This window comes from Squalius cephalus (genome assembly GCF_949319135.1).
Source record: "Squalius cephalus genome assembly, chromosome: 9".
Lineage (NCBI taxonomy): Eukaryota > Metazoa > Chordata > Actinopteri > Cypriniformes > Leuciscidae > Squalius > Squalius cephalus.
This window is the reverse complement of record NC_137130.1, coordinates 8153345-8179099: the sequence shown is the minus strand read 5'-3', so window position 1 is coordinate 8179099 and position 25755 is coordinate 8153345. Positions and strand designations below refer to the sequence as shown.

Sequence of the window (25755 nt, the reverse complement as noted above, 5' to 3'; positions counted from 1 at the left end):
AAACAAATGTGCTACAATCGGTAAATGCAATAATTTTATTTTACCTGTAATCTTTGTTCCTTCTTTAGTCTCAAGTGGCACTCCTATACCATACTCATTTTCACCGGTAACTCTGAAATAATAAAGCCCCCCTTCTTGAAGGTCAGTCACTTTATAAGTCAACCTGGGACAACTGTCTGTAATCCTGGTCCAGCCCATTTTAGTTGCCTCACGGAGATCAACAAGGTAGTTTTTGACTGGAGCACCACCCTCATTCTCAGGAGTATCCCATGAAATAGTTGCAGAGCTCTTAGAGACTTCCTTTACCTCAATGTGGGCCGGTGGGCCTGGAGAATCAAGGACCTTTACACTCAATGTTAGTGTAGCAGTTCCAGCAACATTTTGGAGGGTTACAGTGTATTTCCCTGAGTCATCTCTTGTAGCTTGCTCAATTGTGATAGATGTGCAGTTATCAGTTGTATCAATAGCTGCCCTTACTCTCAGATCAACATCTGGTTTGTTCCACATTACATGTGGGACAGGCTTCCCCTTGAATGGGATTCTAAGGGTAAATGAGCTGCCATCTTTGACAATCAGTGTCTTCCTCATTTCATTACTGATTAGGAAAACTGGCTCATCTTCTCTGTCCTTTGCTAACTGTGGATCGGTTTCATTGCTTGGCTCACTTGGACCAATCTTGTTAATTGATCTGACTACAAAGATATACTCTGATCCTAGTGTGAGTCCAACCACTGTGAACTCTGTGCTCTTAGTGTTACTGACACCAACTGTCCAGTCCTCATCATTGGTTTTCCTGTATTCCACCATGTATCCTGTAACTGGAGAGCCACCATCAAATAATGGCTTGTTCCAAGACAGTGTTATAGATGTTTTAGTAGAATCAATTATTTTAGGTTTAGATGGAGGTGATGGTAGGAACAGTGGATCCTCTGCCTTTGTCAATGGACAAGGTACACTGGGTGCACTCAAACCAGCAGCATTCTCAGCATATACTCTGTATTCATACTCGCATCCTTCACGAAGTTTGGAAGCTTTTACTCTTAAGTCATAAACAGGCTTTTTGTTGACACGTACCCAACGAAGACCGGTTTTCTCACGTTTCTCTATTACATAGCCATAAATGCTACTGCCTCCATCAGAGACAGGTCTTTCCCAGCAAATTGTCATTGCTTCACTTGTAACACTGGTGACTTCAACATCTGTTGGTGCAGCAGGGACTGTAAATGGATCCATTGCCTTAGCAGGATCACTCTCAAGAGCTTCACCTGTTCCATACTTATTAACTCCCCGAACTCTAAATATATACTCATTACCTTTGAGCAGTTTTGTTACTTTACATGTTGTGGCCTTCATGTCTGCATAGACAAGAGTCCAGGCAAGCCGGCTTGTTTCACGTTTCTCAACTATGTAGTGCTGAATTTCTGCACCTCCATTTTCTTGCGGGGGTCCCCAGGCCAATGTACATTTCTCTGCAGTCAAACCAGTTACTTCCAATGGTCCAGATGATGGGCCGGGCCTGTCCAGCACCTTACAGTTTACTGCTAAAGATCTGGTGCCTGCAACATTTTGCAATGTAAGAACATACTGTCCTGAGTCGCGTCTAATAGCATCTGTCACAATTAGTGTTGTACTAGTCATTGTTGACGAAATCTCAAATCTGGCCTTGGCTTCAATTTCTTTTCCATCCTTTGCCCATGAAATCACAGGAATTGGACGTCCTGATATTTCAGCATCAATTCTCAGTATGTCTCCAGCTTTCACTACAACCAGTTGTCTTAGCTTGTCCTCAATTGTGATGCGTGGTGGATCAACATCATCTTTTACAGTTACAGGTCCTGTACCCTCTGATGGTTCACTAAGTAAGCCAGCTGCATTCTTAGCAATGAGACGGAAATCATATCTTTGATCTTCAATTAGACCAGTGACATCAAAGAATGTTTCTTGAAGATTAGTGAAATTACACTTTAACCACCGACCATCTGGAAGTTCACTGCGTTCAACAATGTAACCAGTCACCTTAGCTCCACCATCATACTCAGGTTTTGCCCAGGAGAGGGAAACAGATGTTCTTGTGATGTTCATAACTATTGGCTGACCTGGAGGCGCACATGGATCTCGGGCAGAAACAGGATCACATACCTTTGTGCAAGGTCCAATGCCAGCTAAATTTTCAGCATATACTCTATACTGATAGAAGAGGCCTTCTTCCAAACCAGTTACTTTGAACTGAGTTTCTGGAATAAGTACTCTGTTCATCTTTGTCCAGAGAATGCTGCTCTGATCTTTGCATTCCAAGTGATATCCAATGACTGGACTTCCACCATCACTTGCTGGTCTGTTCCAAGTAACTAGCATTCCTGATTTAGTGGCATGAGAAACTTGAAGACTGGTTGGAGGGCCTGGAGGTGTGAAAGGGTACTGCGCAACAATTGGGGCAGAGTCAATTGCATGGCTTTTACCGTAACGGTTCTCTGCAGCAACACGGAACTGATATTCTGTTCCTTGTGTCAAACGAGTTATTTTGATTGATGTTCTTGCAACTGTTGCTGAAACAATTTGCCATGCTGTAGTGGTCGTATCTCTCTTCTCAACTACATAATTATTAATTTGACAGCCACCATCATAAATTGGAGGGTCCCATGATAGTGAAATAAAATCAGCACTTAATTCATCTACCTTGATTGCACCTGGTGGACCCGGTTTATCAAGAACAATGACGCATATTTCTGCTGATTTGACACCAAATGAATTGGTTAAAGTAATTTCATATTTTCCAACATCCTCTCTTGTTGCATCCTTGATGACAATCTTGGATGCTGTCTTTGATGTCAGAACATTAACTCTAGTTGTTTGCTTCAATGAGTGACCATCCTTTTTCCATGTAACCTCTGGAGATGGTCTGCCTCTGAATGGAACATCTATTTTGAGATCATCTCCCGATTTTACACTGTAGGTATTAAACAGCAAATCAATAATGGGTTCAATAGTAATATCTCTTGCCACAACAGGTGCTCCCAGCGGTTTAGTATCACTCTTTCCTTTGTCATTAAATGCTGTAATTCTGAAGCTGTATTCCTCTCCTGTTGTAAGCCCTTCAATTGTGGCTTCCAATGCCTTTACTGTAGCACATACTGTCCATTTATCTGATCCCTTAGTCATCATTTCCACCACATAGCCTGTGATTTTGCTGCCACCATCATGATCTGGCTTTTCCCATGCTAGAGTAACAGTGTGGCGAGTTACATCAACAACTGTAATTTTACCAGGTGGTAAGGGTGCTTGGGATACTTTGATAGCCTCTGTGGTCTCTGCAGGCAAACCAACACCAAGTTCATTCACAGCCAATACACGGAAGTGGTAAAGACCTCCTTCTTGGAGATCATCAACCTTGAATGAATTTCTGACACAACTGTTTGTCACAGTTGTGAATGCCAGCCTTTTAGATTCACGCTTCTCCACAATGTAATGGGTGATCTTGGCTCCACCATCGATTTGTGGAGGCTCCCATTGTAGAAGGACAAAGTCTCTCTTTACATCCCTAATTTCAAAGTTCACTGGAGCACTTGGAGAGTCAAGGACTTTGACATTAATAAATGCAGATTTTGAGCCACAAATATTATCAAGGGTCACAACATACTTTCCTGTGTCAAATCGATTAACATTGTCAATAACAAGCACAGTGTAAGAGCCTGTAACTTCAATTTGAGCACGCTCTGGTAAGGTACCATCTGCCTTTGTCCACTTAACCTCTGGCTCAGGCCTTCCCCTTATAGTGACAATTAAGCGTAGTGTTGCACTGGCACGCACAGTCACACATTTCCTAAGATCTGAATCAAGTTCTACCTCAGGAGCTTCAAGTTTTTCAGCAGCAATTACAGATCCTGGAACATCAACATGTTCTCCAGCCCCCTCAATATTAATTGCACAGATACGGAAGTTGTATTCTGCATTTTCCTTTAATCTTTTTACTGTGAAGTGAGTTGTTTGCACACCGGTTGGAGGAGTGCACACAGTCCATTCATCTTCACTAACTTCCTTCGCCTCAACAATGTATCCTGAGACCGTTGCACCGCCATCATAAATTGGTCTACTCCATGCTAAGGAAACAGTTGTGCTTGAGTGGTCTGTCACTTTAGGATTATTAGGAGGACCAGGGGAATAAGTTGCATCACAAGCTTTGTAATATTCAGATGGTTCACTTGGTGTGCCCACACCAGCAGCATTTTCAGCAGATACTCTGAATTCATAGAAGTGTCCGTCTGTAAGCCCAGTGGCTCTGAATCTCAAGTCATTGAGTCTTTTCTTGTTACACTTTGTCCATCGGATACCCTCTTTATCACGTTTCTCAAGAACATAACCATCAATTTGTGATCCACCATCCTCCTCTGGCCGTTCCCATGTGAGGACTATTGAGTCTCTGGTGATTGCACTTGCTTCTGGAGTTGAAGGTGGTCCAGGTTTGTTGAAAGGATTTTTTGCAAGGACAGGTTCAGATTCAAGTGGTTCACCAATACCATACTTGTTTACTGCCATGACTCTGAATATATACTCATTACCAGGTAGGAGTTTAGTGACTTTGTAACTGATAGCTTGAATTGTTGGTTCCACTACTGTCCAAGACAGTCTACTAGTTTCCCTTTTTTCAATGATGTAATGAGAAATACCAGCTCCACCATCATGTGATGGGTGGCTCCAATGCAAATAGCATTTTTCTGCTGTGACACCAGTTATTTTCAGAGGGCCATCAGGTGGACCAGGTCTATCAAGAACCTTTACATTAATGGGTACCTGCTTTGTTCCACCAACATTACTAAGACTTAAGAGGAAATGACCACCATCTACTCTGATGCAGTCCTTAACAGTCAAAACTGTTCTTGTGATGGTGGATTTAATCTCCATTCTAGGTGTAGTAGTGTCAATTTCCTTTCCATCCTTAAGCCACATAATATCAGGAAGAGGTTTGCCAGCAATATCAGCATCAATAGTAAATGATTCACCAGCCTTTACAATGGTAACATCTTTAAATGTTGAATCCATAGAGACAGATGGAGCTTCAATCTCATCCTGAGCAGTAATTGGTCCAGTGCTTTCAGAGGGTACACTTAAAATACCAGCTGCATTTCTGGCTATTACTCTAAATTCATATCTTTGTTCTTCTTCTAATTCAGTTATTGTAAATTGTGTGTCTATGATATTTGTGAAACTGGCCTTCATCCAACGACCTTCAGGCAGCTTCTTTCTTTCAATGATGTATCCTGTAATTGCACTGCCACCATCATACTGTGGTTTAGACCACTGAAGAGTTATCAGATTTCTTGTAATAACAATTGCTTCAGGAGTTCCAGGGGGATCACATGGATCACGTGCAACAACACTTTCTGAGACTTTGCTTGATGGACTGATTCCTGCAATATTCTCAGCATACACTCTGTATTCATATTCAATTCCCTCCTCCAGACCATTTGTTCTCAATCGAGTGTCAGTAATAAGAAGCTTGTTAAGTTTAGTCCATAAAATGCTGTTCTTTTCTTTACGTTCCAGGTGATACCCAATAATAGGGCTGCCTCCATTATTGCTGGGAGGTTTCCATTCAATTGTCATGTGGTCTTTTGTCACTGATGAAACAAATGGAGCACCAGGAGCTGCAGGCTCAGTGAAAGGATAACTGACCACAACTGGTGCTGAATCCAACGATGTGCTTTTTCCATATCTGTTCTCAGCAAACACTCTAAACTGATATTCAGAACCAGTCTTCAGCTTTGAGATTTTGATTGTGGTACGAGCAATGGTTGCTGAAACAATCTGCCAGTTAGTAGTGGTTGTATCACGTTTTTCCACTATGTAGTTGTTTATCTGACAACCTCCTGTGTATACTGGTGGTTCCCAGGACATGGTAACATAGGTGGCACTTACTTCCTCAATTTTGACTGGTCCGACTGGTGGGCCTGGTTTGTCAAGAATGATTATCCCAACTTCCTCTGTGACCATACCTATATTATTTGTGGCTGTGATCGTGTACTTTCCAGAGTCCTCTCTATTTGCTTCTTTAATTTTAAGAACTGTTGATGTTGCCGTGCTTGAGACATTTAATCTAGTTGTTTCTTTCAGAGGTTGTTTATCTTTCATCCATGCAATCTTTGGAGTTGGACGACCTTTAAATGGTATTTCCACTTTGAGATCTTCACCAGCTTGAACACTGTATGTGTTGGAAAGTATTTTGATGCATGGTTCAATAGTTACATCCTTGGCAATGACCGGAGCAGCTAATGGCCTTGGGTCACTTTTTCCTTTCTCATTGTAAGCTAAAACTCTGAAGAGGTACTCTTGTCCTGAACTAAGTCCGGTCACCATACCCTCACATGTTTTGGTGACTGCAGCAACTGTCCATTCCTCTGATCCTTTTGGCTGCATTTCAATATAATAACCCAAGATTCTACTACCACCATCATGATCTGGTTTATCCCAGGAAAGTGATGCTGTGGTTTTTGTCAAATCAGTCAAAGTTACCTTGCCAACAGATAGAGGAGGATCAGCTGTCTTCACAGATTCTTCTGTTTCTACAGGCAGACCAATTCCAAATTCATTTTCTGCCATGATTCTGAAGTAATAAATACCACCCTCTGTCAGATCACCAACTCGGAAGCTGGTCTTGGAGCACTTAGTAGTAATGTTTGCAAATCCTTGTCTATTTGATTCCCTCTTGTCAATGATGTAATTTTTTATTTTGGAACCACCATCAATAAGTGGTGGTTGCCAAACCAGGGTGGCATAATTTCTTGTTATATCTTTCACAACAAGGTTCTGTGGAGCACCTGGTGTATCAAGTACTTTTACTGACACAAATGCTGATTTAGTGCCAGCACTATTTACCAAAGTCAGAATGTATTTTCCAGCATCATTTCTGTCACATATATCAATTGATAACTGGGTGTAATCTGATCCCTTTTCTAATTGGGCTTTATCTGGTAAATCTCCCTCATCCTTGGTCCAGTTTATCTCAGGAATGGGGCGTCCTTTGAATGGTATGTTAATTCTCATAGAACCTCCAGCACGCACAACAATACCTTTTCTCAACTCAGAGTCAAGCTCAATTTCAGGTGCATCCATCTTATCCACTGGTTTGACGGTTCCTTGGATGGCCACTGGTTCACCAACACCCAGTTTATTTAGGGCACATATGTGAACTTTGTATTCTTGGTGTTCAGTGAGTTTAGTAATTGTAAATTTAGTATCACTTAATCCAGAGGGTGGAGTACATGTGGTCCATTCTTCTTCATCAACTTTACATATCTCAACAACATAGCCCTGGATGTCTAAGCCACCATCATATATTGGTCTACTCCATGCAATTGTAATTGAATTCTTTGTAGTGTCAACAAGGTGTACATTAGTTGGTGGGCCAGGCTTAAATGTTGGATCACAGGCTTTGTAATAAACAGTTGGTGGACTTGGTTGTCCAACTCCAGCAGCATTTTCTGCAGATAACCTGAATTCATATTCATGATCCTCTGTTAAGCCTGTGACTCTGAAACGTAAGTCTGTGACCCTGCGTTTGTTACATTTTGTCCACCGGACTCCAGCTCTGTCTCTCTTCTCTACGATGTAACCAACAATCTCACTTCCACCATCAGTCTCAGGACGAGTCCAACATACCGTCATAGAGTCCCTTGATATATTTGTTATTTCTAGGTCTTTAGGTGGCCCAGGTAAAACAAAAGGATTTCTCATAATCACTGGAGCAGATTCAAGTGGTTCACCATCTCCATACTTGTTGACAGCCATGATACGGAATATGTATTCATTTCCTTGTAAAAGCTTGGTAACTTTAAACATTGTTGCTCCACAATCACCTGAAACTACAGTCCAAGCAAGACGACTTGTTTCTCTTTTCTGTATGATATAGTGAGAAATGCTACTGCCACCATCATGTCTTGGAGGTAGCCATGACAACGAACACTTCTCACATGTTACACCAGAAATGGTCAAAGGACCTTCAGGGGGTCCAGGTCTATCTAGCACCTTTACATTGAAGGAGACAGACTTCGTTCCAGCCACATTAGTGAGGTGCAATGTGTATTGTCCTCCATCAATCCGAATGGCATCTTTGACGACAAGAATTGCTTTGAAGTCAATGTTCTTGATCTCAGCTCTTGCAGAATTCTCGACTTCCACATCGCCCTTAAACCACTGCATTGTTGGAATTGGCTTTCCTAGAACGGATGCTTCCAGGGTAAATGTGTCTCCAGCATTCACGGTCAAAATCTGGCAATATTCTGAGGCAACCTCATAGGTTGGTGGTTCAACTTCATCCTTTGCTGTAATTGAGCCAGTGCTCCCAGAGGGCCTACTGACCGATCCAGCTCCATTTCTGGCAATAACTCTGAAATCATATTTGTAGTCTTCTGTCAGGCCTGTGACTGTAAATTCAGTTTCAAGAATGTTAGCAAAACTAGCTTTCATCCAACGGCCCTCTGGCAGGTCTCGTTTCTCCACAACATATCCAGTGACAAGGCTACCTCCATCAAATTCTGGTGGTGTCCATCTAAGTTTCACTGAGTGCCTTGTCACAATCACTGGCACAGGGGTGCCTGGTGGGTCACATGGGTCACGTGCCACACAACCCTCAGAGATTTTGCTGCACATTCCAATTCCAACTATGTTTTCAGCATAGACTCTGAACTCATATTCAATGCCCTCTTCCAATGAAGATGTTTTGAATCTGGTGTCTTGAATGAGTGTTTTATTGATCTTTGTCCAAAGAATACTGTTTTTCTCTTTTCTCTCAAGATGATATCCTAGAATAGCACTTCCACCATCTGAGACTGGTTTGTGCCATTCAACTACCATAGACTCCTTTGTGAATACAGACACAAATGGAGTTCCTGGAGGCCCAGGCTCTTTGAAAGGATACTGGGCAAGAACTGGATCTGAGTCAATGCCATAGCTTTTACCATATCTATTCTCAGCAAAGATCCTAAACTGGTATTCAGATCCAGTTTTTAAATTACAAACTTTAAGTGTTGTCCTTGCTACTGTGGCAGAAACAACTACCCAGTTTGTGGTGGTGGTGTCTCTCTTTTGGACAATATAATTTGAAATCTGACAGCCTCCAGTGTATGTTGGTGGGTCCCAAGACAGTGTAATGCTCTCTGCACTCACTTCATCAATCCTGACTGGGCCTGTTGGTGGGCCAGGTTTTTCAAGTATGATTATTTCAACAGTGGCTTCCTTTTGTCCAAGTACATTAGCCACAGCAATGTTATACATACCACCATCTTCTCTTGTTGCATCTTTGATCGTAAGAGTGGTATGATGTGCAGTGTCAGCAACATTTACTCTTGTGGTCTGTTTCAGAGCTGAACCATCTTTGGACCATGTAATTGTTGGTTTTGGATGACCAGCAATTCGTGCTTCAATTTTCAAATCTTGCCCAACCTGTACATTGTATGTACTAAGTTTTGTTCTCACTGAGGGCTCAATAGTGAGGTCCTTTGCAACAACAGGATTTGCAAGGAGTCTGGGATCGCTCTTTCCTTTATCATTAACAGCAATGACTCTAAAATGGTACTCCCCACCTTGGGCTAAATTAGTTACAACAGTGTCAAGGGATTTTACTTGAGCACAAAGAGACCATTTATCTTGATCTTTTGCTTGCATTTCAATTTCATAATGAGTAATTCTGCTGCCCCCATCATGCTCTGGTTTTTCCCATTTGAGAGAAACACTCTTCCGTGTTACATCCACTACAGAAACTTTACCAGGAGTTTGTGGCACCTCTGAGATTTTCAGAGGTTCTAGAGTCTCTGCAGGCAATCCAATTCCGTGTTCGTTTTCAGCAAGAACTCTGAAGAAATAGATGCTCCCCTCTTGGAGTGGTTCAATTTTCCATGTCATCTTGTTGCAGGAAGTAACAGCTGAGAACACCTTTCTTGTACTCTCTCGTTTTTCAACAATGTAGTTTTTTATTTTAGCTCCACCATCCAACAAAGGTGGCTCCCAGGTAAGAGTGACTGAATTTTTTGTTATTTCCTTCACACGGAAGTTTGCAGGTGCATCAGGAGTATCTAATACTCTGACACTAATAAATGCAGATTTTGTTCCAATGGCATTTTCCAGAGTTAAAGTATATTTTCCACTGTCAAATCTATTAACATTTTCAATTACGAGTGAAGTGAAACTGCTTGTAATATCAATCTGAGCTGCCTCATTGATTTCACCTTCAGCCTTTCCCCACTTGACTTCAGGGGTTGGCCGTCCACGGATAGGAACAAACAATCTAAGAGAGCCTCCAGACCTGACAGTGATCATCTTTCTCAGGTCAGCATCAAGATCAATATCTGGTGCTTCAAGTTTATCCTCTATGATAATGGATCCAGGGATATCGGCAGTTTCTCCCACGCCAACCTTATTGATGGCACAGATTCTGAATTTATACTCATGCTTTTCAAGGAGTTTTTTAACCTCAAATCTTGTCTCTGTTATTCCTGAGGGTGGTGTACACATCATCCATTCATCAGAAGTGACTTCATAGGCCTCAACAATGTAACTTTGAATCTCACATCCACCATCATAAATTGGCTTGCCCCAATGCAGGATAACAGATGCTCTTGAGACATCAATTACCCTAGGGTTGTTTGGTGGACCGGGCTTGAAGACTGGATCCACTGCTTTGAAGTACACTGTGGGTGTACTTGGTTTACCAGCCCCAGCTGCATTCTCAGCAGACACACGGAATTCATAACTTCGGTTTTCAAGAAGACCTGCTACTCTAAAGCGTAGTTCACTCACTACACGTTTGTTGCATCTTGTCCACCTAACGCCCTCTTTGTCTCTCTTTTCAACTATATATCCTGTAATTGCGTTACCACCATCATTAGTGGGTCTTTCCCATGTGATAACCATGGAATCCTTTGTTATATTTGACACTTCAACATTACTTGGTGAATCAGGTGGCACAAACGGATTTGCTGCAATCACTGGATCAGATTCCAAAGGCTCACCAATTCCATATTTATTTACAGGTATCACTCTGAAAATATACTCATTTCCAGGAAGGAGTTTTGAAATTTTAAGATTGAGGGTTTGTACCTTAGATTCCACAACAGTCCAAACTAATCGGCTGGTCTCTCGTCTTTCCACTATGTAATGAGACACCTCCGCACCACCATCATGCAATGGAGTTTTCCAGGAAATGCAGCACTTTTCACTGGTAACCCCATAGATTGAGATTGGGCCATCTGGAGGTCCAGGTCTGTCCAGAACCTTGACATTGACGCTAACTGATTTCTCGCCACCAACATTTTTCAGTAGTAAGGTATACTGGCCTCCATCAACACGGATAGCCTCCTTCACACTAAGAGTAGTTGTGAAGTCAGTATTCTTGATCTCAAATCTTGCAGTATTTGTAAGTTCTTCGCCAGCTTTTATCCAATGAACTGAAGGAATGGGTTTGCCAAGTATCCCTGCATCTACTTTGAATGATTCACCAGCATTAACAACAATAGTTTGTGAATATTTAGCATCCAAGTCAATTTTGGGTGGATCAACTTCATCCTTTGCTGTGATTGCACCAGTGCTGTCTGATGGAGCGCTAGACACGCCAGCAGCATTTCTTGCAATGACACGGAACTCATACTGCTGCTCCTCTACCAAACCACTGACGACAAATTCTGTCTCAATGATATTAGCAAAAGAGGCTTTCATCCAGCGGCCATTAGGCAATTCTTTCTTCTCAACGACATATCCAGTGATCTTACTGCCGCCATCAAAGTGTGGTGGTGTCCACCTGAGTGTTACAGAGCTTCTTGTGACGATAACTGCTTCAGGTTTGCCTGGAGGATCACATGGATCTCTAGCCACCTGGATTTCTGATACTTTGCTTGCTTTGCTTAGCCCAACTATATTCTCAGCATAAACTCTAAATTCATATTCAATGCCTTCTTCAAGGCCACCTATCTTGAATCTTGTGTCTGGAATGATTGTTTTGTTTTGTTTTACCCACAACAAGCTGTTTCTTTCCTTAAACTCAATATGATATCCCAAAATCTTGCTTCCACCATCACTACTGGGTTTGTTCCACACAATAACCATGCTTTCTTTAGTAGCAGACTGAACAGTGGGAGTTCCTGTTGGATTTGGAATCTCAAAGGGATATTGTGCAACAATATTCGCAGAGAGAAGAACGGAACTCTTTCCATATCGATTTTCAGCAGCAATCCTAAATTGATATTCACAGCCAGTCTTTAATCTTGCAGCTTTAGTTGTTGTTCTCGCAACTGTTGCAGAAACAATCTGCCAATTTGTGGTGGATGTGTCTCGCTTTTCAACAATGTAGTTATTAATACTACAGCCTCCTTCATACTCTGGAGGCTCCCATGATAATGTAACACTGTCTGCAGTTACCTCATCTATTTTGATTGGGCCAGTTGGTGGTCCAGGTTTATCAAGTACAATAACATTGATGTCTGCTGTAGCTTCACCAACTGAGTTTGTCAGTTTAATAGTATATTTGCCCACATCATCCCGTGTTGCCTCTTTTACCACAAGGTAAAGGTGTTTCTCTGCCACTTCAGCATTTACTCTTGTTGTTTCTTTCAAAGCAATGCCATCTTTTTGCCAGGTAACTGCTGCCTTGGGCTGGGCAACATATGGCACATCAATTTTCAGATCATCACCTGCCAGAACACTGTATGTGCTGAATACAAGTTTGAAGGCAGGAGCAATAACAACATCCATAGCAACCACAGGGACATTAAGTGGACGTGGATCACTGGTTCCCTTTTCATTGGTTGCTGAAATACGGAAGGAGTATTCTTCACCTTGTATTAAGCCAACAACAACTGCCTCTGTTACTTTAACAGTCATTACTTGGGTCCATTTTTCACTGTTTTTCGTTTGCATCTCGATAATATAACCAATAATTCTGCTTCCTCCATCACTGTCCGGCTTCTCCCAAGAAAGTGTTACACTGTTTCCAGTTACTTCTTTTAGAGTCACTTTTCCAGGAGGAAGAGGCTTCTCAGAGATTTTTATAGCTTCCATGGTCTCTACTGGAAGACCAACACCATACTCATTTTCAGCTAAAATTCTGAAGGAATACAAGCTTCCCTCTTGTAAGCCTCCAATTCTCCAGCTTGTTTTGGGACAAGAGGCATTAACAATGGAATATGCTTTTCTTGTTGATTCACGTTTTTCAACAATATAATGCCTGATTCTTGATCCACCATCAATGACTGGAGGATCCCAGATGAGTGAAGCAGAATCTTTTGTTATTTCTTTGATTGTAAGGTTTTGAGGTGCACCAGGAGTGTCAAGAACTCTGACATTAACAAATGCTGTTTTAGCTCCTGAACTGTTTTCCACTGTTAGCATGTACTTTCCACCATCAAATCTGTTTACATTCTCAATAAGCAGTGTGGTGAAGGATGATGTAATATCAATGGATGCTCTATCAAGGGGTTCACCATTCTCCCTTGACCATCTGACTTCAGGAGCAGGTCTTCCTTTAATTGGCACAAATAATCTTAAGGTACTGCATGCTCTGATGTTCACTACTTTGCGGAGGTCTGAGTCAAGCTCAACTTCAGGTGGAAGGAATCTGTCTTCTGCTTTAGGTGAACCAGGCACAGAGGCTGGTTCTCCAACACCTTCACAGTTAAGAGCTGAAATGTTGATCTTGTATTCTTGGTTTTCAATAAGGTTGGTTATGGTGAATGATGTTGCTGTTAGACCTGCCTTTGGAGTGACAATTGTCCACTCATCTTCCTCTGGCAGGCATGTTTCAACAATATAGCCTGTGATATCTGAGCCACCATCATAAACTGGTTTATTCCAAGCAAGAGTAATGGATGACTTTGTTGTATCCAAAACCCTAGGATTTCCAGGTGGTCCAGGTTGGAATATTGTGTCACATGCTTTGTAAAATGGGCTTGAAGGGCTTGGTGCACTTAAGCCAGCAGCATTTTCAGCTAAGATTCTGTATTCATACTCATGTCCAGGTGTTAGTCCTGACACTTTGAGGCGCAGATCAGTAACAGTCCTTTTATTGCATTTTACCCAACGAAGACCAGTTTTATCTCTCCTCTCAATGATATAGGTATTTATACTACTTCCGCCATTATGTTCAGGATGTCCCCAACAAACCACCATTGAATCTTTTGTGATAGAAGTTACTTCTGGTGGCTGTGGAGGATCAGAAGGCACATATGGGTTAGTGGCAACAGCAGGCTCAGATTCAAGAGGTTCCCCAACTCCATACTTGTTCACAGCCATGACTCTGAAGATATATTCATTTCCTTTCAGCAATTTGGTAACCTTATAGCGGTTAACTTGTAAATCTGTGGCTACATTTGTCCATGTAAGTCTACTTGTTTCACGTCTTTGAATGATGTAATATTCAATCTTTCCTCCTCCATCATGAAGTGGTGGCAGCCATGACAGAATACATTTCTCTGTTGTCATGTCTGTGACATGCAGTGGTCCCTCAGGTGGGCCAGGTCTGTCAAGAACTTTAACATTGAAGACAAATTTGGCAAATCCTCCCGGATTGCTAGCAGTTAGAGTGTATGCACCACCATCTCTACGTAAAGAATCTTTGTTAATCAAGCAAGTATAGAAATCTGATGTTTTGATCTCTAGTTTTCCAGTATCTTCAAGCTCCTTGCCATCTTTAGTCCAAACCAAGGATGGAATTGGGCGACCTGTAACATGTGCATCTAGCTTGAAGACATCACCTGCTTTCACTACCACACCACTACTGAAACTTGCATCAGCATCAATCTTCGGCTCTTCAATGTCATCTCTGCAGACAATGACCTCTGAAGGTTTAGATGGTTTACTAACCGCTCCAGCTGAGTTCCTTGCTAATACACGGAATTCATAAGAAGCATCTTCTGTGAGACCACTCACAGTAAAGTTTGTTTCAAGAATGTTGCTGAAGTTGGCTTTGAGCCAGCGACCATTAGGAAGTTCTTTTTTCTCGACTGTATATCCAGTTATTGAGAAACCACCATCACCCTCTGGCTTTGTCCACTGAAGAGTAACTTCATGCCTAGTAATGTTAAGGGCCACTGGTTGACTTGGGGAGTCTATCGGATCTAGTGCATATGTCATCTCAGATGGCTTGCTTGCTTTGCTGAGACCAGCCAGATTTTCTGCAATAACACGGAATTCATATGCAATACCATCAATCAGACCTGGTGATTTAAACATATTGCCAACGACTGGAGCTTTGCTGATCCTCTGCCAAAGTATGCTGTTCTTCTCTTTCCTCTCAATGTGGTATCCTAAAATTGGGCTACCTCCATCTGAAGAGGGTTCATTCCAGCTGATTGTCATTGAATCCTTGGTGAAGGCAACTATTTGTGGAATTCCTGGCTGTCCTGGTACATCAAATGGATAAGCAGCCACCACCGGTTGTGATGTTATGTAGGGTCCAACACCATATCTGTTCTGAGCTTTAACACGGAATTGATATTCAATGCCAGTTGTAAGGCGTGCAGCTTTGAATGTTGTGCGGATAACAGTTGCTGCCAGTTCCACCCAGGATGTACCAGTGGTCTCACGCATCTCAACAATGTAGTTATTAATAGGAACTCCTCCATCATTTTCTGGAGCTTCCCATGATATTAGAACATAGTCACAAGAAACTTCATCCACTTTTATTGGTCCAGTTGGAGGTCCTGGAATATCATGTACTTGAACAGTAATAATTTCAGTCAGAGTACCTAAGATGTTCTTTCCAGTCACTGAATACTGTCCTCCATCTTTTCTCTTAATTTCATTAATGTTAAGAATAGTAGAAGTTGCAGTATTTTCAACGTTTATTCTCTGTGTTTGTTTAAGTTCCTGATCTTCTTTCGTCCATACAACAAGTGGTCTTGGGCGACCCAGAACAGGGATCTCAACTTTAAGATTATCACCTGCTTTAGCTACCACAATCTTCTGATGTATACCTCTGAGGTCAAATTCTGGAGCTGTGGTTTGCTCCTTAATTACAACTGGTCGACTTTCACGAGGCTCACTCCTGCCTGACATGTTTACAGCAAAGATGCGGAACACATATTCTGCATTTTCCAACAATTCTGTTGCAGTGTAGTCCAAAGCTTTTATTGTTGTCACATGGGTCCACTGATCAGAATCTTTCAGCTGAGCCTCTATCACATAGCCAGTTATTCGACTACCACCATCATATTTTGGTTTTGTCCATGCAAGAGTTGCTGTGTCTTTGGAAACATCAGAAACAATCAGATTATCTGGTGCAGAAGGAGCCTGAGAAGCTCTTATTGGTTCAGGTGTCTCTGCTGGTTCACCAATACCCATTTCATTCTCAGCTAAAACTCTGAAGTAATATTCTGCGCCCTCTTCCAAATCTGGAATTTTGTACGAGCATTTCTGCCAGTTTGCAGTTATGGTTGAGTAAGCCTTTCGTGTTGCCTCCCGCTTTTCAATAATATAATTTTTGATCTTTGAACCACCATCAATAATTGGAATCTCCCATTGTAAAGTAATGCTATGCTTTGTGATTTCCCTTGGTTTCAAATTTACTGGAGGTCCTGGGGTGTCCACAACACGAACATTGACAAATCCAGTCTTCTTTCCAGCAACATTTTCTAATGTTAGGACATATTTCCCAGCATCATATCTTGTACACTCAGGGATGACTACTAGAGTGTATGATTCAGTAGTGTCAATGTGAGCACGGCCTTTAAGAGGTATGTCTTCCTTATGCCATGTTACTTCTGGAGCTGGCCGGCCCTTGATTGGCACAAATATGCGGATTGAAGCACCTGACTTCACAACAAGTGTTTTTCTCAGTTCTGCATCAAGTTCAAAGTCAGGAACCTCCTCTCGATCCACCAGTTCAATAACTTGCTCAACTTCAGAGGGTTCTCCAAGTCCTTCTGAGTTCTGTGCACTGACTCTGAAGTGATATTTTCCTCCTGATTGTAGACTTGAAACTACAAATTCTGTTATTCTCAAGGGAGTAGTTGTATCTTGGACCCAATCATCATCTCCTTCCTTTTTATGTTCAACAAAGTATCCTGTAACATCAAGACCACCATCATAGAAGGGTCTACCCCAGTTAAATGTTGCTGTTGTTTTGGTGGTGTCAGTAATTCGTGGGTTGGATGGAGGCCCTGGTGGATCTGAAAAATAATTAAATGATAATGATAAATAATCAAAATTCTTTGGGACAAAAATGAAAAAGAAAAAATGTCTGGAAATATGTAATTAAAAAAACAACAATTATCATCTTACATGCAATATCCTTTGTCATTACAGGCTGTGATGGCTCACTGGGCTCGCCAAAACCAGCCTTATTCTCTGCAGTGACACGGAATTCATATTCAATTCCCTCTGACAGGCCTGAGACCTTATAACGTAGATCAGAAATTGACTTCTTTGAAGCTCTGACCCATCTCATTCCTCTTCTCTCTTTTCTCTCAACACTATAGCCTCGAATGTCACTTCCCCTATCTATAGTTGGTCTCTTCCAGGAAATTGTTACAGCATTTCTACTGACATTATCAATTTCTGGTTTTGATGGTGGCCCGGGGGGTCCTGCAAAAAAAGTGAAAAAGTTGAAAAAACAATAATAAATAAATAAATATATGCATACATTACATACATATATATATATAGAGAGAGAGAGAGAGAGAGAGAGAGAGAGAGAGAGAGAGACTGAAACAAAAAAATGCAGTAAAAATTGAAGTTGGGCTTACCAAAGCTGTCAACCATTTTAACTGGTCCAGACTGTGTCACATCCCCAGAGCCATACTGATTGACTGCTGAAACACGGAATATGTATTCATTTCCCTTTATTAGCTTGCTGGCAACATAGCGGCAATCCATAACATTTTCAGCAAGCTTTGTCCAGAGAAGGCGGCTGGTTTCTCTCTTTTCTAACATGTATGATTTGATACTGCAGCCACCATCTTCTTCTGGTGGCAACCATGTCAATGTGCATTTTTCAGCAGAAACACTGCTGGCTTCAATAGGACCTGGAGGTCCAGGCACATCTAGGATTTTCACTTTAACTTTTTCTTCTTTGATACCAAATGGATTGCTTGCACTAATGGTGTACTCTCCAGTGTTCTTTCGGCTGGCATACTTGATAGACAAAGTTGAAGATGTGGGAGTGCTTGTGATTTGGACAATATCTGAGGACTTGAATTCTCTTCCACCCTTAGACCACACAGCTGTAGGAGGTGGTTTGCCAAGAATGCTTGATGCTGTGATGATAATTGTTTCTCCAGCTCTCACAGTCACTCCATCCTTCATTTCAGGGTCAATTGTGATAGTAGGCGGTTCTGTAAAAAGTTAGTTAATGATTATAAACATTGGTATGTTTATGGAGGGTTTGGTTAAGCAAATTCATTAAAACCTAACAATATAACTTACCATATTCATTTTTGCAGATAAGAGGCTCAGTTGTCTCTGAGGGAGCACTGATAGCTCCAGCTGCATTTTTAGCCCTTATTCTGAATTCACAAGTACAGCCTTCCTGTAGGTCTGTAACAGTGTATGCACAGCTTTGTACATTCACATGGTTAGCCTTCATCCATGTCTTTCCAGGATGCTCTAATTTCTCAACAATATAGCCAGTCAATTTGTGACCCCCGTCATACTTGGGTGCAGTCCAAATAAGTGTTACACTGTTTCTTGTGACATTGATCACATCAGGTTTGCCAGGTGGATCTATAGAAAGAGACAATAATAATAACAAAAATCATTTTGTGCTCTCTTCCTCATAAACAGCACAAATAGAAGTAGGAAAAGTAAAAAGAGAGTACACTGAGACTCACCAATAGGATCAAGAGCAACAAGTGATTCAGTTATTTTGCTTGGCTTTCCAAGTCCTGCTATATTCATAGCTATTACCCTAAATTCATATTCCAGGCCTTCAACCAAACCGGTCACTCTGCATTCTTTCACTCTCAAAGGTGTCTTGCTGGCTCTCTTCCACATTAAGCTATTTCTATCTTTGAATTCCACGTAATATCCTATAAGCAATATTAGAAGTAAAAGTTTTTAGATATGACGAAACTGCTAAATAACTACAGTAAATAAATAAATAAATAACTGTAGTAAAGAAATGTTTTACCTGTGATGGGAGAGCCTCCAGTATCTTTTGGATCAGACCATGTTAGGATAGCAGACTCATGACGAATGCTCACAACCTCAGGTGGTGCTGAAGCCCCTGGTGCATCTGGTGTAGGGAAAAGTGTGTATTTGATGTAAACAAATATTTTTAAATATCCAGCATATTTCATTAAATAAAAAATATTTGGGCTTTCCTGTTAAATACTTACTAAATGGATGTTTAGCAATCACTGGATCAGATCTGAGGAACTCTCCAAATCCATATTTATTTTCAGCACAAACTCTGAAGATGTATTCTGTTCCGTCATGAAGTCTTGTAACTCTCATAGAGTTCTTCTGAATCGCAGAAGCAACTGTGACCCACTTGTTAGCAGTAGAATGCCTCTTTTCCAAAATATAGTTGCTAACTTCTGATCCACCATCATCTTTGGGTGGGCCCCATTCTACAGTAATCGCCTCTGCTGTGATTTCATCAAATTTGATAGGACCAGTGCAGATTCCAGGCTTTCCAACAACTTTAATGTCAATAGCTGATTCTTTTGTTCCAGCAATGTTTCTCAAAATGATAGTGAATTTGCCAGCATCGACTCTATGGCAATCACGAATCAGCAAGACCGTGTTTGTTGCGGTTGATTCAACTGAGATTCTGCCACTATCTGATAAAGTAACATCACCCTTTTTCCATGTGACTGCTGGAGCAGGTATACCAATAATAGGGATATTAAGGCGAACAGTGCTTCCTTCCTTTGCCACATAGCTTAAGTCTGGCAAGCCTTTAAGGTTACAGTCTGGAAGGACTGTAAAGAGAAAAGAGAAAAAGGAATATATTAATGGACATAATTGTATACCCACTAAGACACAAATGCAACTATTAGGTACACCAGGGCTTCTCAAAGTGTGGGGAGAGCACTTCAGACAAATATATAATGTGCAACCAGTTTCAAACAACAGAGATTTTGCTATATATTTTATACCATGGTATGTTAATCTATCTGCTGAGTGTAGGGCTGCTTAAAGTTATTAATAGGGCTGGGGCAAGAAATCAATGCATCGCAAATCGCGAAATGATTCTGGATTGATTCTGAGATTTTCAGAATGCATCACGATTCTCTCTCGCACTAGCGCTCTTTGTGAGCATTTGAGCTTGTGGTTAAAAACTAGCCTAGAGCGCCATCTGCTGTTAAAAACTAAGATCAGAATCGATTCGAGAGAATCGCAATGCATTCTGAAAATCTCGAAATCGATCTATGAATCGCGATGCATCGATTTATTGTCCTAGTCCTAGTTATTAACATGTCAGAGCAATAAAGAAACATGGGTGAAGGAGAAAATAAAGACTGAAACATACCTAAAAGTTATTAAAAGCACTATAAACCATGCAAGAGAACTGGGGGGGGTTAGGAGAGATTGGAGGTTAGGAGCCTTGCTCAAGGCCACCTCAGTCATTTCATGCCGGTATTGAGAATCGAAACCGTAACCTTTGAGTTACCAGTCTGACTCTCTAACCATTAGGCCACGACTGCCCCAATTGGGCACCCAAACGCTGACAGGCAACCTTCCATGCACACACAAACGAGCTGCACGCAAAGAAAGCAGTCTGTCAGCGTGCATTCAGTTCTCTTGCATGGCCCATAAATACACACACTTTGTTAAAATGGCAGACTATTCATGTAAACACATTCTTAAGTTATGTCTTAAGTAAACGTAAACAGTTATTATATTGAATCTGTGCATAAGGTATTAAAGTGACATCCTTGTGAGAAAAATAATTACTCACTTCTCTTGACCGAATAGCTTTTGTAGCATATTTAATTCATACAATGACAAGTATGCAGTTTTTTATTTTGTATTTGATTACTTTTTATTATTTAATTTCTGTAGTATTTTTTACTAGAACAAACAACAACAACAACAACCTTAAAGCACTTTATTCTATTCTATTCTATTATTATTTGTCATATTTATTTTAATTAGCATCTTTCATATTTTATTAAATAAATAATTTAGCTTTTTGCTAATTGAAGTTTTTACTTCAGGCTGGGTCAGAAGGCCCACTGTATTTGACTTTGAAAACCACTGAAGTAGATTATATGAATACCTATTTGATCTTTAGCCAAGACAGTGAGCTCAGTTGGTGGTCCTTCAGCTGCTTCATTAATGGCCTTGACTCTGAACAAGTACTCCTTTCCTTCTACAAGATCACTCACTGTGTACTGTGTGAGCTTAGACTTAATTAGAAGCTTCCATTTGTCTTCCCCTTCACTGATCTCTAGAGCATATGCGACAACATGGCTTCCACCATCACTGATTGGCTTCTTCCAGCCAAGAGTGCAAGAATTCTTGGTGATCTCTGAAGGCTTAAAATCTGTAACTGGTCCAGGTTGCTCTGCAATATACATCAATATTAGAATTTAGTATAATTAACAGATTAATGTATTTAAACTTTAAACTAACTTGCAACATTATCAAAGAAGTCTCACCTGAGGCTTTGACTGGTCCAGCTGTCTCACAACCCTCACCAATGCCATATATATTTTCAGCTAGGACTCTGAAGCAGTATGATTTTCCTGCTTCGAGATTAGTAATCCTGAAAGATGTCTTGGAACACTCAGGAGCAACACAGGTCCAGGCCTTTCGCTCAGCCAGACGTTTTTCAACAACATAGCTCTTAACTGGACTACCACCATCAATTAACGGAGCATCCCAAGTAATTGATACATGGTCCTTTGAGGTCTCCTTAACAATCAGATTGACTGGAGGTCCAGGTGTGTCTGTGTACATTTACAGACAGTAGTTAGATACAGTAAATAATAAACCTCAAATGGAAAATTGTGAAAAAAAAAAAAAAAAAAAAAAACCTTACCTAGTACTTTGACAACAATGGTATATGACTTGGTACCACTACTGTTTTCTAGAGTTAGAACATATTTGCCGGCATCATATCTGTTGATTTCCTCACAATAAAGGAAAGTATCCCATTCAGTTGTCTTGATCATAAGACCTTGTCTCTCTTTCAAGTTTGCATTGACCTTAGTCCATGTTGCCTTTGGAGCAGGACGCCCTCTCAGAGGTACATAAATTCTCATTGTGACTCCAGCACGCAAAACTAGTGCTTTTCTGAGATCTGCATCAAGTTCAGCCTCAGGGGCAACTAAGAGAAAATTTAAATGAAAATAATATCAGAAATGTACAGATTTTGAAATCCCATATATTTGGTTATACTTACTCAGGATATCCTTTGCCATATGTTTTCCAGGAACTTCACTTGGCTCTCCAAATCCAATCTTGTTTACAGCAGTAACACGGAACTGGTATTCAGTGTTATCCATAAGACCAGTAACATTAAATTTTGTTGCCTGGAGATTCTTTGGAACATTGCACTTCAGCCAGTCTTCTGCATCTGCTCTCTTGTACTCAACAAGATAGCCCAGAATTTCACATCCACCATCATAGGCTGGCTTGGTCCAGGACAAACTGATTGAACTGTGTGTAGAGTCAACAACCTTTGGAAAAGCAGGTGGTCCAGGAGGATCTATGATAAAACCACAGAAACACAAGGAATTAAATGCATGAACTATAAAAGTTTTTTTTTTTTTTGCTAACTTAATTGTAAATTATCGTCCAGTGCAGTATTGTTAGTACTTACACACTGGGTCTACTGCAATAACACCAACTGATGGATCACTTGGTTTGCCAAGACCAGCTTTATTGAGTGCAATGACTCTGAATTCATACTCGGATCCCTCTGTAAGGCCTCCAGCTTTAATTGTCCTGTCAATAACTGGTTTTCTGTTTACTTTAGCCCAATTGAGGTCTTGAGTTTCACGCTTCTCGACCATGTATCCAAGAATAGTAGCCTTGCCATCATCAGCAGGGGCCTTCCAACTGACACTCATGTGATCTCTGGTGATATTGGTAATAATTGGAGGTTCACATGGTCCTGGAACATCTGAATTTGGAAAAAAAGATTTAGGTTGGATTTGTTTAATCACATTATTTTGTTTAAAGAATATACATTTTCAAAATTATATAATATATTTACATAAATTTTAGAGATCAACCGATAATTGGTTTGACATTTTTGAATGATATTTAGGTTTTTCTAATGGTGAAAAGCCTTTAAAGAATAGCACTTAAAACACCATTACAATGTATTATTGACCAAAAATGTAGTTAACCAATTATTGTTTATATCGTGTTTATATTACATAATGTACATAACAGCCATTCTATGCAGTCAAAGCTTATAACAAAATCTACCTGTGCAAAACTTTCAACATTAGATTAACACGTACAGTTAACTTCATTTTTCAACATTCATCCACATAATTACAACCCTGTAGGAAATAATGTAACATGTTTGATTTTAACTAAGACTAGAGTACTAAACTGGAGTACAAGGTTTTTCACTTCCCTAGAATGTATGATTTTTGCTGTCAACTACTGAGCATTATACAGCCTTCTAAATAAAGAAAAAAACAAGAGTACATTCTAAATTATTTTTTATTATATGCAATATTATTTATACTATTAATATAAAAAAGTCAATGCTGTAATGAAAATACTGTAATGGTCACTCATCGGTCTATCTCTATATTATATAAATGCACAAGAAAGAATAAAATGTTACCAAATGGATTCTTGGCGATCACAGAATTAGTCACAATTGGGTCTCCAACACCATACTTGTTCTCAGCACTGATGCGGAACTCGTATTCATGGCCTTCAATGAGTTTCTCCACGGAACAGTCCGTTATCTGACCATTAATGTTAGCAGTAACTTGTGCCCAGTTAGCTCTGCTTGTTTCACGTTTGTCAACAATGTAATTTGTGATTTCAGAACCACCATCAGCAAGAGGTGGATCCCACCTCACTTTCACTCGGTCAGCAAAAACATGGCTTATCTTCACTGATGCTGGGGGTCCAGGTTTATCTGCAGAAACACAATTATGTATTATTTACATAACAAATACTTTCTTAAATGTTTGAAAGACAATGCACACTCAGTGCTTTTTTGGCATATTTTTAATGTTAACTTACCTAGAACCTTCAATTTAATGTTGCCAGACTTTGTGCCACTTGGGTTCTCAGCAGAAATGGTATACTCGCCGGACTCTTTTCTTGTCACAGAGAACAGTTCCAAGGAGAAGAGATGCACCTTCTGAGTCATTTTCATACCTTCTGCCAATTTGAATGGAACACCATCTTTCTTCCAAGAGACTTTTGGCATTGGTTTACCATAAACTTCAGCCTCCAGGCAGACATTTGCTCCAGCTTTGACAACAATTAAGTTCTTCATTGCTAAACTAATCTCAACTCTAGGTGGAACTGAGATAATACAAAGAGAGACATCAAATAAACTATATAAAGTCCATCATTTAGAAAATTATAACATTATTGGTGGAACGTAAGACTTACCATGCTCTGCAATAACTGGGATAGCATCAGATTCCTCTGAGGGCAGACTGACATTAATTGCTGTCTTTGCAATTATTCTGAACTTGTACTGTGCTCCCTCCTCAAGTCCAGGAACAGTGTATTCTTCCTTTGGTACATTCTGACTGCTTGTGTTGACACGCATCCATTTGTCACCTGGAAGCTTCAGAGATTCAACATAATAACCAATGAGTTTGCTTCCACCATCATGTTTTGGACGGTTCCAGACAAGAGAGACAGAATTTCTGGTCACATCAAGAACTTGGGGTTTGCCAGGTGGATCTAAAAAAGAATATACAAAAAACTTGTAGTGCTTTTATTTTAACTCTTATTAAAAGTGACAGCAGCATGTTTTCCCCCCTACACATACCAACTGGAGATCTTGCAGTGATAAAATCTGTCTGCTTGCTTGGTTTGCCTTGTCCTGCTTTGTTAACAGCAGACACTCTGAATGTGTACTCCAGACCATCGAAGAGGCCAGAACATGTATATTCAGTTGAGCGAACAAGGACCTCATTTGCCTTGACCCACAAGAGGCTATTTCTTTCTTTGCGCTCAATGCAATATCCTGTGATGGGACTGCCACCATCATTCACTGGTACCTCCCAGGACAACACAACAAATTCCTTGCTGATTTTGTTGACACAACAGTTCCTTGGCTCACTGGGTGGATCTGAAATCGGAAAATGTGTATTGGTGTAAATAAAGCCTAATCCCTTTGTGTGTCTGTGTTCAAATGTGTCAATTTATGAGACTTACCAAATGGATATCTAGCAATGACCTTCTCAGCGTAAATTGGTTCTGAAATTCCAAAGCGGTTTTCAGCACGGACACGGAAACCATACTCTTTGCCACATGTGAGCTTTCCAACTCTGCAACTGGTCTTGGTGCAAGATGCAGCTGTGACCCAGTCACCTCTTGTCACATCACACTTCTCAACAATGTAGTTTGTGATGTTGCTGCCACCATCTTCAGCAGGTGAATCCCATGCTAGTGTGCAGGCATCTACATCCACCTCAAGAATTTGTAGAGGACCCTGTGGAGGACCAGGGATGTCTAAAAAAAAAAAAAAAAAAAAAAATTAGACTTCAATAGACTTCACATTTTGAGACTATTAAGGCAATTTTCTTAATAAAAAAATCGACTTTACACCATGCCTATGGCCAAATCACAGCCATGCTGATATACATCCATATCGCACTGCTACTCGTGTGA

General features: G+C 40.6%; 1 protein-coding gene across 1 annotated transcript in view; it reads right to left on the bottom strand.

Moving 5' to 3' along the window:
- ttn.2 (titin, tandem duplicate 2) overlaps window positions 1-25755 on the bottom strand; it is a 164393-nt gene that overhangs the window by 26389 nt on the left and 112249 nt on the right. The window contains exons 189-205 of the mRNA XM_079880510.1: window positions 25300-25596; window positions 24911-25213; window positions 24523-24822; window positions 24145-24432; window positions 23735-24037; window positions 22751-23053; window positions 22331-22636; window positions 21968-22255; window positions 21585-21875; window positions 21203-21490; window positions 19314-19901; window positions 19106-19210; window positions 18807-19004; window positions 18403-18699; window positions 17724-18311; window positions 17260-17562; window positions 45-17147 (exon numbers count right to left, since the gene is read on the bottom strand). Coding sequence (XP_079736636.1) covers window positions 45-17147; window positions 17260-17562; window positions 17724-18311; window positions 18403-18699; window positions 18807-19004; window positions 19106-19210; window positions 19314-19901; window positions 21203-21490; window positions 21585-21875; window positions 21968-22255; window positions 22331-22636; window positions 22751-23053; window positions 23735-24037; window positions 24145-24432; window positions 24523-24822; window positions 24911-25213; window positions 25300-25596 — 22149 coding nt within the window. The remainder of the gene's footprint in view (window positions 1-44; window positions 17148-17259; window positions 17563-17723; window positions 18312-18402; window positions 18700-18806; window positions 19005-19105; window positions 19211-19313; window positions 19902-21202; window positions 21491-21584; window positions 21876-21967; window positions 22256-22330; window positions 22637-22750; window positions 23054-23734; window positions 24038-24144; window positions 24433-24522; window positions 24823-24910; window positions 25214-25299; window positions 25597-25755) is intronic.